This window comes from Mixophyes fleayi, chromosome 2, assembly GCF_038048845.1.
Source record: "Mixophyes fleayi isolate aMixFle1 chromosome 2, aMixFle1.hap1, whole genome shotgun sequence".
NCBI lineage: Eukaryota > Metazoa > Chordata > Amphibia > Anura > Limnodynastidae > Mixophyes > Mixophyes fleayi.
This window is the reverse complement of record NC_134403.1, coordinates 349,678,591-349,692,836: the sequence shown is the minus strand read 5'-3', so window position 1 is coordinate 349,692,836 and position 14,246 is coordinate 349,678,591. Positions and strand designations below refer to the sequence as shown.

The window sequence follows — 14,246 nt, the reverse complement described above, 5'->3', positions numbered from 1 at the left end:
ATACAACACATAATGGGAACAGACCCACTTTTGGTGGGAACAGGCATGTCTATCCTCATGATCCTGGCTAACATCTACTGAGCATAATAATTTTCTGTTGAATCTGGTTGTATTGGATTCTTTAATCACCGAGGATATAGTATAGAGCTTAATAGCTTTATAAACTAAACAACCGTTTTTTTCCCCGACACGTTATGGGACCTGAGATTCGCTTTTGCACATGAATCAGGGCCAATAAGCAGCTCAGATAACCAGGCAGTCTGTATCAGCATTCACAATGTACTTTGGGTTCTGTAGACCATTAAATACAATCTTAGTTTCAATTGATAGCAAATTTTTGGAATTATTATGTACTTTTGTAGTGTAAAACAGGTGTTGCAATTAAAGAAGAACCCTATTCACCAGGAGTATTCTACCTCCAGAGTTTTATATCTCCAGAAGGCTTCTACTGAATAACAGAGTACAGTAGTTAGAATAAGTACATTACATTAATCGACACTTACAACTTTACATTTGCATGTAGTCTCTATAATCTTTGTATAATGATATAAACACATAGAGCACTTAACATTATTCCTATATAAAATGCCAAATATGTTATAAACATATTATAAATAATTCAATTTGATCAATGAGCAAATAGTTGTAATTGGTAAACGTGAAAATTAATCTTTAATGCTTCACTGTATTTGACTGACAAAGTAAATTCATGTTCATCTAGCGTATCATTATAATCTGATATAATTCAATTAACTTGACAAATAATGTGACTATTACAGCAGCACCATTACCATTCAAAAGACATTTCACTGCTATATTGTTCATATTTTAAAAAGACGGATTCCACTCTTATGTTTATTTAAAAAGTAAAAATATACAATAGAGTGTGTAGACAAGGAACACAAAGTGGGCATGGGACAGATAAATAAAATCACAATCAAACGGATTACTAAACAGCGCAAATAATGATAAAAGTGAAATAACATGTTTATAATTCAGCAGAGAGAGGTGGAAGTCTTAGGCACTAAATCCATAAAATTTATATTTTATTGCTTTCATAGACTAAATAAATGGCTTCCCACAGATGGTGTAATATGAACCGTGTTTTTTAAGAGTGCATGCTACACAGGTGAATAATTAAAATGTGCAGTAATCCTCATGAATGTCTTCTCTGTCTATATATCACAATCACACAATAAATATCTGTTGTGCTGCAAATATATATGATTACAATAAAATACCATACTGGGCTGAGTAATAGGATCAGTGGGGCAAAGAAGGTGCACCATTTAAACATGCCCCTAGTCATGTAAACATATATATATATATATATATATATATATACATACATATTTTTATATATATATATATCTATATATATATATACAAGTTAACCCGTGCATGATACTCATGCATTTTAGTCAAATCAAGCTACTTAAGGTGTTAAAAAGGTTCTTGTCATGCATTTGGGCCATAGCCCAGGCCTCAACCACCAACCACTCCCCACTGTCACCCCCGGCAACCACCAACCACTCCCAACTGTCACTTCTCCTTCAAGAAATATATATATATATTTTTAAAAACTTATAAACACTTTTAACAATTAACAAATTAAATTAACAAATTAAAAACATCTTAGTATACCAAATTTCAGCCCTTTCTGAATTTTTTTTCCCACACATACTAAGAATTTAGTAGGTCAGTGTATAACTCCACCCAGCAGGTGGCGCTGCAGCTTGGTTTTATTTTTTCCACACACACACACACAGACAGACTAACACACGCCACTAGACATTTATATTATAGATATGTATGTATATATATATATATATATATATATATATATATATATGTATACATACACATGTGTATGCCTATCGATCTATCGATCCATCTATATATTTATTTTTGCCTACGTTCCAATAAAACAAGGTCAAAAAGTGCTCTATTATATTGAATAACACATTGCCATTTAAAGCAAGTTATAAATTCAAACAAGTTACATGAACCAACTTTGTTCACTATTTAACACTTAAATGATCACTTTAATATAAGCCATATAGTTTAAAACATCCATCTAATCTCTCATAAAACAGCACCCTGGTTTTCCATAATCTACATGGACTAAAACACACAATTAAATGTAAAATATTGTGATCTTTACTAGCATCACCCATTGGTAAATGACTGTATCTGTCACATAGTTTTGCATTTATCTTATTGGTGGGAACTTTCAACCAGTTATATTCAGCATTAACGGCTCAGTTTGTACCACAATTATTATGCACTTAGCTCTGGACTGTGCTAGTTTATTTTTTTCAAGATATTTTTCATAAATGGTTTAATGTGAACATACATATAGAATATAATTGCAATGCAATGTCATCAAGCTAGTTTTTTTTTTCTTATTAAAACCCTCCATCTATTAGTTTGGCAAGAAGGGCCAGTTTGGGGGTGTTTACCCTATTCACACTTCAGAAAGAATATAACACAGGTGCCAGATTCCAACAGTAAAAATGTTACCGAAGAACTCACACTTCTATATTTCACGACGTAAGCCAAAATTGGTGTGCCTCCATCATCCTGCTTTGTAATACTCAGCTTAAAGCTCTTGCCCATGCCTGGCTGTCCATGGATAGACGGAGGACTTGGTTCACCTGGAAAAAAATAATGTAAAAGGTAATCTATTTCATACGTATACTACAATTTCATTTAATACATATGGAATAAAACAGTTAGGATCTATCTATCTATCTATCTATCTATCTATCTATCTATCTATCTATCTATCTATCTATCTATCTATCTATCTATCTGTCTATCTACTGTAATTTATAGAGGTGTTAAAAACATCTCTATAAATAGATATAGTGTAAACAAAACTTTAAATAAAAAATCTCAAACAAATATTACGTTTATAGAATATATTCAAGTTGCTCTAAAATTCTTTACAATATATACATCAGCAAGCCCCCATAAATAGATATTTAAGGCCTGATTCATTAATACACTGCTGTAAGTCCCAGCAAAACACACTTAAAAAAAAAATATTTAATTATCGGCACCTGTATAATATAGTCACTAATGAAAAAAACATTTTTTTAAAAAAGCTTTTGTTTTCCAATTATTTTAGCCATTTTGTTTTTCATGAAATACATTTATCGTGATGTTACTAATGTCTACTTTTTAAAGTACCCTTTTGTGCCCGTTGGTGGAGCTCGTTCCCACGCACACACCCGCGAGTGTGGGGGAGGGGTGGGGAAGTAGTCCACGAACAGTGTGTAATGACTGTGTGTCATCACACACTGCCTAGCAGCCTGCAAAGAAAGGCAGAAGCTCCAAATCTCGTGAGATTTCGTAATCTTGCAAGATTTGGAGCTCCTAGCTTGCTCTGCAGGAAGTTTTCTGTCAGCAGCATAGGTAAGTACAGTGGGCTGGCGGGGTTATAATATGTCTTGGGGGGTGTCATAATGTGTTGTGGGGTTATAATGTGTCTTGGAGGGGTTGTAGTACTTCTTAGGGGGTCGTAATGTGCCTGGGAGGTGGTATGATAAAATAACTGGGGGGTTGCATGATGTGTCTGGGGAGTGATGTTATGGTGATGTGTCTGGGGAATGGCATGATGGGTGATGTGTCTGGGGTGTGCCGTGATGGGTGATGTGGCAGGGGGTGACATGATGTAGCTGAGGGGTGGCATCATGTGTCTGGTGGGTGACATAGTGTATTTGTCGGTGACGTGATGGGTGATGTGGCAGGGGGTGCAGTGATGCATGATGTACCCGAGGGGTGGAATGATGTGTTATGGGGGTTGACGTGGTGTATCTGGAGGTGGCATAATGTTTGATGTAGCTGAGGGGTGGCATGATGTGTCTGGGGGTGACATGGTGTGTCTGGGGGTTGGCATGATGGGTGATGTGGCAGGGGGTGGTGTCATGCGTGATGTAGCTAAGAAGTGGCGTGATGTGGCTGGGGAGGGTGTGATAAATGTAATATTTTTTATAATGCATGTATTATATACTGCATGACCTGTGTTATGTACCATGTTCACCTATTGCTTGCTTTTCATATTTACATTTACCAACATTCCAGGATCCATGCAAGAATCCAATACCAGGTTGTGAAAGCTGCAATAACAGGTAGGTGAGAGTAACACCATTTTAATACATAATGGGGGAATTCAATTGGCAGCAAAGTGTCTCTGGAACATCTGTGTAAAGATACCAGGTTTATCTGGCCCAATGCTACCCACTTCACGCTGGCTGGCCACCCACCGGTACCTTACTATGCCAGGGAAGTCTACCCAGTACCTTCTAGGCATCTCAATCACTCAGAAAAGTACAACAGTACATTTATTATAATAAAACAACACTAGATTATTATGTATACACAGTAAATAAATGCCAGGCATGTTTACCACATCATCTGCCCCTTATCCCACTAGCTTAAGGAATTACAGTCACCTGTCTGTCCAGACTTGACAACCCATGGATCTCAGCTGCATATGTAGACCCTAGTAGAGAACTACAACTCAAAACCATATCTTGCACCTTACATGAATGAAATCCCTGAATGAACACCACCTTCCCACCTGGAGTGGCTCATCTAGGGTCAAATTTCCACAGTGTTTTCCCCTCCCTAGGTAAACCGCTGGGTCTATTCTTTTAACCATTGGTCAGTGCTGGACTATGGGGTGTTGGAGAGGGGAGTGTAGATGACCTGTCCTTCCACAGAACCCCCCCTGCTAGAAGGCCTGTCTGGAATAGTCTTCTGAGAACAATGGACATTAATTAGTTTAGCCCTGCCAGTATCTTTCAACCTGATCCCTACCCATAACTTCCCAGCTTTAATTTAAAGACAATGAATAACAACTTCACTGCCACGTCATCAATATACAATATACAATATACATATTTACACTGAGCTACAATGTCCCCTTAGCCACATGTAATTAGACAATGCAGTTGTAGTCTGGTGAGCTGGGGAACAAAAGCAAGGGCTATTAAAAGTACTTGCTGTAATCCACATCATGTGAGAAACGAGAACAGGATGGCTACAGTGTTATCACACTTGTTTCGTCACAGACCGCGAGACACTCTGCGGTGGAGATTTGACTGAAATCTCCGCCCATTTCCACTTGCACGGGGTGTGACGTAAAATGAGCAGAGATTTTTAACGTAATTGACGGCTATGTGGGCTGCACCATGTCTGCGTGTCACATTGCTGCCAATTAAATTTCCACCAATATATCATGTCTGAAGAAGTGCAGCCACGTCTATGTTGACCACGCCCCCAACATTATGTGACCACACTTTTTTGGTAGCCCTGATCATATCTGTCTGTCTATCTTTCTGTCTATCTATCTATCTATCTATCTATCTATCTATCTCATATATAATTATTTATAAACTGTATATTCTATCTATAAATCCATTCTCACTCTAGCAAAGAGTATACAATAACAATATACCGTAGAAACATTTAGTCAAGATAGACACATTAAGGGAAGTAAGGCAAAAAAATTGAGTACGTTTTCTCCTACACAAAACTACGTTGCAATGTAAAGGGTGCAAATTAGTTTATTATTTTGCATATAAGTTAAATAATGCCTGTTTCTTCATGTGCCGCACAATACTTGATAGCTGTATTTTTACACTGAAATTGAAAGTTGATCTAGGACATGCCCTATCCCAAATGCAAAATCTGTCCAAACATGTTATATTTAACTCCCCCTCTAATGCAACATGGTTTTGCCAAGGTTAAAAGTTACTCACTTTCCTTAATGGATCAGACTCAGAGTCTTAAACGCACTCGTACAGAGCACATATTGTTATCTGTTGACATTAAACCGTTACATTTAAGAAGAAACTGATTATAGGTTTACTTTTCACTTTCACTTCAACTAAATTCAATCTATCACAATTCAATTGTCCCAGGAGAACAAGAGAGTCAAGGTTTCATTTTGGCTTTTCAGAAAACTGAAAGTGAGATAGAGTGTGATCAAAGCAGGAGCAGACACAGAAAATACATTAAAGTCAACTGTTTATATATTTGTTGTTGCCATTCAATATGATAGATAGATTGATAGATAGATAGATAGATAGATAGATAGATAGATAGATAGATAGATATGAGATAGATAGAAAAATAGATAGATAGATAGATAGATAGATAGATAGATAGATAGATAGATAGATATGAGATAGATAGAAAAATAGATAGCTAGATAGATAGATAGACAGAAATACAGAAATACAGATTAAACTATATTACACAGTAAAACATAAGTACAACTATAGCAGAAATGACATATACATATATGCATGTATGTATATATATTATATATATGAAATGTAAATAGGAATAGCCGTAATATTTAGCCTCATTTTCTTTAACTCTAATAAGAAAACATATCAATACAATATGTAAATTGGTGGGCAGTCTCAATTTATCAACAGATAGATTTTGGCATGAGTGGCATTAACAACCCTTCAGTAGGCAGAAACAGCTGTCAGGTGTGGCCAAAAGACCAGAGGGTAAATGTATCAATCTGCGCATTCTGCGAGTCGCTGATATTTGGTTACTTTGCATTACAGATTAAAAACGGCAATGTCTTTACAGGAAAGACCCCGTTCAGTTCCCGTTATAAGGGACAATGGGAGTGGCCACATCACAATGGAAGTGTGGGCACATCACAATGGAGAGAAATGGCTTCTTTGGCCTATAATGCTGCCACTTATAAATCTCCCTTCCTCTCCAGACACTGCAGCATGCACCAGTGGCAGGTGCAGCTGTGAATAGAAGATACCTCCCAATGTTTCCATCCACGGGACAAACATGTCCTTGGGCGAAACAGCGGGACAGAGCCCTAAAATCGGGACTGTGCATAATAATTGCACAATAATTGTGCAATTAATGTGCAAAGTACATTTATGTTATGTGGTTTATCAGAACCCAACGTTATAAAATTTTGTAGAAGTACTTCTGCATTCACATAATTTTAAATAATACTTTCAGAGAGGTCTTGTGGCACTATAATATGTGCTAACATTGTGCAGCTGAGCCGGTAAATAGATTATCCACAGTGTCATTGGTGACAGAACCGCACTTATTAAGAGACCATTGTGTTCAAGATTGTTCCTTAATATGAAGAAACATTTTTAATTAGTCCCTTGTGTGTATCTGCAGACCTGTGAATACAAGGTGCCTGCTACAATAAGAGCAGACCTGCTATCTCCAGAGCTGCTATTAATCTGATCTCACACACCTTATTGTGTGCAGGGATCTAGACATCTCCACCCCTTATCAGTATTTAGGTGGTTGATAGTGTGACTAGGGTATATAATATGAGGAAGGATGACTGAGAAAGTGTGGGACCTGTGGATTGCATACACAGTGTAGGATCTGCGGATTCGTTGGTAAGGAAAGTCCTTGGCACAAGGCACTGTGTGAGTTGGTATCCCAGGCCGTGAGACAAGGGACTGCTGCCGGAACTAACTTGCAATAGGACTGCATACATTCTCAACTCAATATCAGCATGGAGCCCAGCAATGGAGAGTCTCAGGCTGAAGACTAAGCCCCACACAGGGTAGCTAGCAACCAGGGCTTAGCTAGCGGGTAATCTTATGGCTATAATTTGCTAATGTTATTGTATTGCTATTATTCTTGTTCCGTATAAATTGCATGTTTAAATTTGAACCTAGTCCATTGCCTGAGCGATTTGTACCAATGTGGAAACACCCCAGACACGTGTCTCCACACAGACTATAAGAAGAATTGGTATTGGCTGCAATCAATCACTTATGATTCTTGACTACTATGGCAACCACAGTCACATGGCAATTTATGTAGTGAGCAGAGTGGCTTTAAAACACCCATCTGAGCTCTGTCTATACAGTAAAATCATTCTTCTCTTTCCTCTGCTTTCATATGACCTGCTGGGAGCTGGGCGCTTGTGTCTGTGTATCAGCTGAATATGTCTGTGTCTAGCATTCATTTATTCTTTTACCAAAAAGAGAGCTTTTGAAAAACAGATAATAATTTGCTGGAGTTCAAGTAAGAAAAATACCTGCTTAAAATACTTATTTCAAGAAGAAAAATAATCTTCTATGTGGGATTTCTGCTTTAAACTGTAAATGTAAAATTATATCAATGACACATTTTTAGCAGTCAACTTTTAATGGTAAAGACGTGTCTTCTAGGTAAGGATTCATGATTAGAAAGTAGTATATACAAAAGAAATGTCAAGTGAACACAAGAACTGGTAATAGTACTGTGTAGTTTCATTAATCCAATTATTGCAAGAAGAATGACTGTAAAATTTGTGACAAGTTTTTTTGAACTTGTGTCTCCATTGTAAGTGTCCAAAAAGCTTTATCGGAAGCAATGCCATCTACTTGTGAGAGCACAGTATAACAGCAGGCATAATTAGTAATACTCTGTCTGTTCTGTTCATATTACAAAATGACCAGCTGGCATAAAAAAATACAAGTGAAAAGCTGCTCTTTATTCCACATGGAGCGCGTACAGCGCTTCCTTACACATATAGTTAGTATTTAATTATGTGTCACTTTCCTTTATATGGGTGTGAACATAGGTTTCTTAGGAACATACAGTTCAAACATCCCATCTTATTTGTAGCTGTCCAAGTCGAAAACTCTTGGGTAGAGGAAACCTTGATGCATATATGATGAGTCCAGAAAGATGTGCAAATACATTTTTTACTTAGTGGGAGCAAAGTAGCATGGTATTATACAAATCCCAGACTCCAAAACATGATATATTATGTTTTCTTTATAGCATTATAACTGTCTCACGCTCTAGTTCCTACTACCTGTGCAGTACCCTCTTAAGCATGTGGACATGTTACTCTGCATATGTTGGTACATGTGCTTCTGCCCAATCATTAGCATTTGCGTCATTGCGAGGCCAAAATGCTGGAATTGTGCAATTGAAGCCTATCCCACCCAAATAACTAGGAAGTTGGCAATATCCAGGAGATATACCTACTCTCCCGGGGGTCAGGAGTCTCCTGGGAGAATAGGCAAATATATAACTCTGCTTTAGTCCGGGTTTGGTAATATGTCATTGCCGTTACACGGAAGATCTACTATTACTGAACTTGATGGGCCTCATTCATTAAGGGAAAAAAAATGAAAAAAAAATGAGTAACTTTGAACCTTGGCAAAACCTTTGGAGGGGGAAGTAAGTTTAAAATGTGAGGATAGATTTATAATTGGAGTACAACATGTTCTAGATAAACTTTTACTATCAGTGTAAAAATAAAGCTATCAAGTATTTGTGTCCTACATGAAAAAACAGCCAGTATATATCTTATGCGCAAAATAATACACTCATTTGCACCCCTCCAATACAACATGGTTTTGCCAAGGTTCAAAGTTACTCAGTTTTTTGCTTTCCTTTCCTTAATGAATCAGGTTTGATGTGTTTTATAGACTAGCATCCTGTTTACAGATATCTGTAGTATCTGAGCTTTGTTGCTGTTTTGACCAACCCTATTATTTAGTGATTCTATAGTTCTGCTGTCTCATTTTTTACCTAGATTGTTGAATTTCTGTATCTGTCACTTGGCTCTCTGTTTGACTTATTGTGAACATCTGGGGCTGTGAATTAAGCACCTAGAGGCATCTAAATACCAGCAAGCAGGGCCGGTGCTAGGGTCCTTGGCGCCCTAGGCACACTTTCAAAATCCACCCCCCCACGTCTTTACTTACCTTAACTCCATAAAGCTGGTCCTCTCTGCCGGGTCCCGTCCCTCACTGACACTTTCGGGCCGTGATGATGATGTCACGCCCGACAGTCAGTGAGTGGAGGGGAGGAGACAGAGCGCCCCATCAGCTGTTGGAGGGGAGGGCGGCGGTGGTGATCCATAGCCCCTCCCCCCTCCCCGTGGATCTATCTGAAGATGTGGCGGCCGTGAAAGGTATGGTCAGCGGTTGTCGCACAGTTTTAAAGTAATTTCAATCCTGTGGCGCCCACCAGAGCCCGGCGCCCTAGGCAACTGCCTAACCTTGCCTAATGGGAGCTCCGGGCCTGCCAGCAAGCATGTTTCTTGGACTACATAAAATATGTATGTATGGAGACTGGGACATATGTGTTCTGAGTAGATGCCTGGACACTTGGGATCAAAAAACGCCTCTTATATAGCAATTACTGCAAAAACTACAATCTATTGTATTAGTTAATTTTGTTTAGCAATACCCCTTGCAGCTTCCATAGTTTGGTATTTGTTTTTTTCGTTTTTATATTGTTTTTTGTCTGAAACTAAAACACTACACATTTTGGAGTGGTAAAATGAATCAGTAAAATAGCAATCAGAATAATGTGCAATTTTTCATGTTTTGGGGCTCACTGGCACAATTATCAGGTCATAATAACAAAGTGAAAAATTGTTAGGTGTATACCCATAATCATGTCAATAATTATTATTAGTTTCCACCAACATATATAGCCCAACCCACTTTTGCGAACCAGATCCAGAAAAAAAAGGTGAAGAGTCTACAATGACGATTTTTTTTTAGAAAAAATACATAATATAGAATTATCAATTACGCCAATATTAAAATATATATATTGCTATATGTTTTCTGTATCACAATCTTCACGTATAAAGTAGATCACTAAATTAGGGTATTAGGTAGGTGAATAAAGGTGTGACAGACAAAATAAAGCATTCAGACCCGGGGGGTTAACGTCTGTGACAAACAAATACAAAAATATTGCCTTTGGAGGAGACACTGTGTGATTCTCCCTCTCATATATAGAGAAATTCAGTAACCATACCATATAAATCATGCACAGTGGGTCTCATTAATGCAGTGTGATATAGCTGAGGGCCAGCACAAAAAGCAGAGTAAAATATATGTATTAGTTACTGACAAGGGACACAATTATCCTGGTTAAAAAAACATTTGGTTTTCCACATAGATTTGTTGCCTCCGGATCCTATAGAAGACAAACTGCTACTGACGTGAGCATCTGGGAGCCCTGATCTAAGACAGAACTTTACCAGTTACAGTATATGCCCTGAAACATAAGTCTGCATTCCTATTTAACTGACATATATAGGAGACCACTTGGTTATTGTGATTTAGAGCAGTGTATCTATCTTTCTCACTTTTTGTATGTGACTGTGCACTTTCCTCCACTCACTCTAATGACTGGTACATAAGGCAGAGCCCAATAGGGATACTGTCTACAAACCTGGTGGCTGGTATATAAGGTAGAGACCAATTGGATCCCCAGTATACAGATGAGCCTAATTGGATGGCTAGTGTACATAATTGAGCACATTCTAGTGTCTTATATACAATTATTATACCAATGTAGTGGTATACAAATACAATCTGGTGATTAGTATAGACAACTGAACCCAATCTACATTTCATACTCCCTGACTACCAATGGAGACAATTGTTTTTGAGAGTAAATGGAACTTCCTGTCCTAAACAACAGACAGAAGCTGAAGTTCAGTGTAAGATAGGAAATTTAGCTCTATCTGCCACTAATAATAGCTCCATCTTCTACTCTCTTCTTCGCTTTTTGACTGCACTACTGAGACAGAGGGACTAAGATGAGACCTATGTCTCTCCAGTGAGCAGTCACAGATTCTGTATCTTATTGTTCTAGGTGATGTTGCAGCCGTTTTTATGTGGAATGTTAGTGTGAGGGTGAGTTCTGTTTTACAGGTTTAAAGGGTTGTTACTTTTTTTTAACTGGTTGATTTATCACCAAGTTTGAAATGTGACGGCATGTTTGGCACAGGGAAAATTCAATCTTACCTACACAGCTCTACAAGTACACTCTTGGATGCCACCTTCACACCCAACCTCTCTCTACTGTCACTCTTGCATGAATTTATGTACATTATCATAGAGTCTGGATATGCAACAGTCTATGGTGGGTATGTTATGCTCTGTTGGATATATATATATATATATATATATATATATATATATATATATATACATGTTAACCCGTGCATGATACTCATGCATTCTAGTCAAATCAAGCTACTAAAGGTCTCTCAGGGGAAGAGCGTTACTTCCCGACGCAAGCGCCCTTTTTTAACGTGGTTTTGTCCACATGTCACCACCTCATCATTTTTCTCCATCACCTCATCCTTCATCTTCATCGCCACATCCTTCATCAAGCTACTTAAGGTGTTAAAAACTCCCCACTGTCACCCCCGGCAACCACCAACCACTCCCAACTGTCACTTCTCCTTCAAGAAATATATAGGTCAGTGTATAACTCTGCCCAGCAGGTGGCGCTGCAGCTTGGTTTTTTTTTTTCACACACGGCCCTAGGCATTTATATAGTAGATATATATATATATATATATATATATATATATATATATATATATATATATGTTATGTCCTGAGGCCAACTCCAATTACAGATTTACTTACAAGATGAAGAACAGACGTTATATATTTAATTATACCCCTGACTATTCACTGTTGTCGCCAACTGCCCTTGTGTGAAGGATTATTCTGGTATCTTCTATTTAAACAGAACTTTGAAAAACGTCTTATTTTCCAAAATGCCTATTACCAACAACATATAGCAGAGAGAACAGTGTGGAAAAATATATTATATATCTGGTAAATGGGTATATAATTACTATGCTAATGAATAGTAAATACACCCGCTGATTATTTTTGGGGTTGTAATACTCTAAGTACGGTTTACATACCTGATGGTTAAGCCCAAGGGCTTTGTGTACTTGATGCAAGGTTAAAGAACTAATGAACAACTTCTTTCTCACTGATTTAGGGTCCTCCTCACTGTTTGCTTGGACTGTGAGCAGAAGTTTTTTTAAAAAAATGCCAACCACATACTACAAATAATTTATATGGGAATCAAACTTTATTTAGCATCAAAGCTGAGATCTCTTGGACCCTGATGGTAAAGAAGATAAGCTATGTTCTATGGAATATGTTGTTGCTCCAGATTCAGAGTGAATGTTCCCGGCTTCCTCAAATCTAAGAGCCCATTGAAAACACTTGTATTTGTCTTTGGGTAGACGCAAGTTATCCTTTTTTTTACATACATTTTTGTATTATCTTATACATATATTTTGTAAGACATATGTAACTTTTATATTATATATAATGTACAGTATCGATCAATTCTAAAGATACCACTATGCTTACTAAGTCATGTTTGCATCCAATGTATGCATTTATACAACACTTAAGCATTTATTTTCATACTAAAAAATAGTGTAAGGAAAAGTCTTCCAGAGCCTCTGACATTAAGGAAGGCTACATAAGGTAATAAATTATCAACACATTTTAGGTCACAATGATTCACATTTTCAATGTATAATAGTTTACATGTGTCCGGTGTGTGCCTCTATTCCTGGTTTGTGTGTATGTTGAGTTCAATGCTTTGTATTGTGTTTGAGAACTTTACATGCTGGTGAATGTGCAACAATAATAAACATAACAATGTAAAATATCTTGCTGTAGTTTCCATATTGTCTCATACATTGCCTTTGTCTTTGGCATGTACTAACTATTACTGTTATTACAATAGTTTATTTATATAGAGCCCACATATTACACAAAGGGGCAGATTCAATTAGCCGCAAAGTGTCTCTTGACCATTCCAGAGACACTTCGCTGTGGATATTTTTATAGACCTATAGAGTTGCGAGGAAAAATTAGTGGATATTTATACCCTTGTAACAGTAAAAGTGCACAGCTGCGATGTTCTGAGAAACACTGCGGCTAATTGAATCTGCCCCAAAGTTGTCCAACCAGAGAACTTTGTCCAGGGATTTTTTTTTTAATCAAAATCTGCTCCCAATGGAGCCTAAAATCACTAACACACACAGTCAAAAGCAAATTGTGTGGCTAGGTAACAAGGTTAAATGCTGGTTTACCATGACACCACGGTTACTCAATATTGTTTTCTCCTTTCCTGATTTTCAAGAGTAATTTATTTATACAATGTCAGTGACATCTTCACCATGGATGTAGTACACATGGTCCATGATGCAAGAGGGCTGCGCGGAAGCCCATTGAATTATGGGCTTACTGCGCACACTCAGTTGCACAGGCATGATAGGATAGGGGCCTGGGGCCCTGGACTGGCTTCTCTAAGCTATTTGGCTATGGAGCTCTTCCAGGACTGGCTCAGCAGTCTAACCTATCAGTCAGACTAGACAGAAAGAAGAAGGGAATTGTCCTGTACAGATAGCAGTGATGCAACGCGTT

General features: G+C 37.7%; 1 protein-coding gene across 3 annotated transcripts in view; it reads right to left on the bottom strand.

Annotated features, from left to right (window-relative positions):
* Positions 1 to 14,246, bottom strand: part of NCAM2 (neural cell adhesion molecule 2) — a 238,480-nt gene that overhangs the window by 57,824 nt on the left and 166,410 nt on the right. For all 3 annotated transcript variants that reach the window (XM_075197113.1, XM_075197115.1, XM_075197114.1), the window contains exon 14: positions 2,536 to 2,657. In XM_075197113.1, coding sequence (XP_075053214.1) covers positions 2,536 to 2,657 — 122 coding nt within the window. The remainder of the gene's footprint in view (positions 1 to 2,535; positions 2,658 to 14,246) is intronic.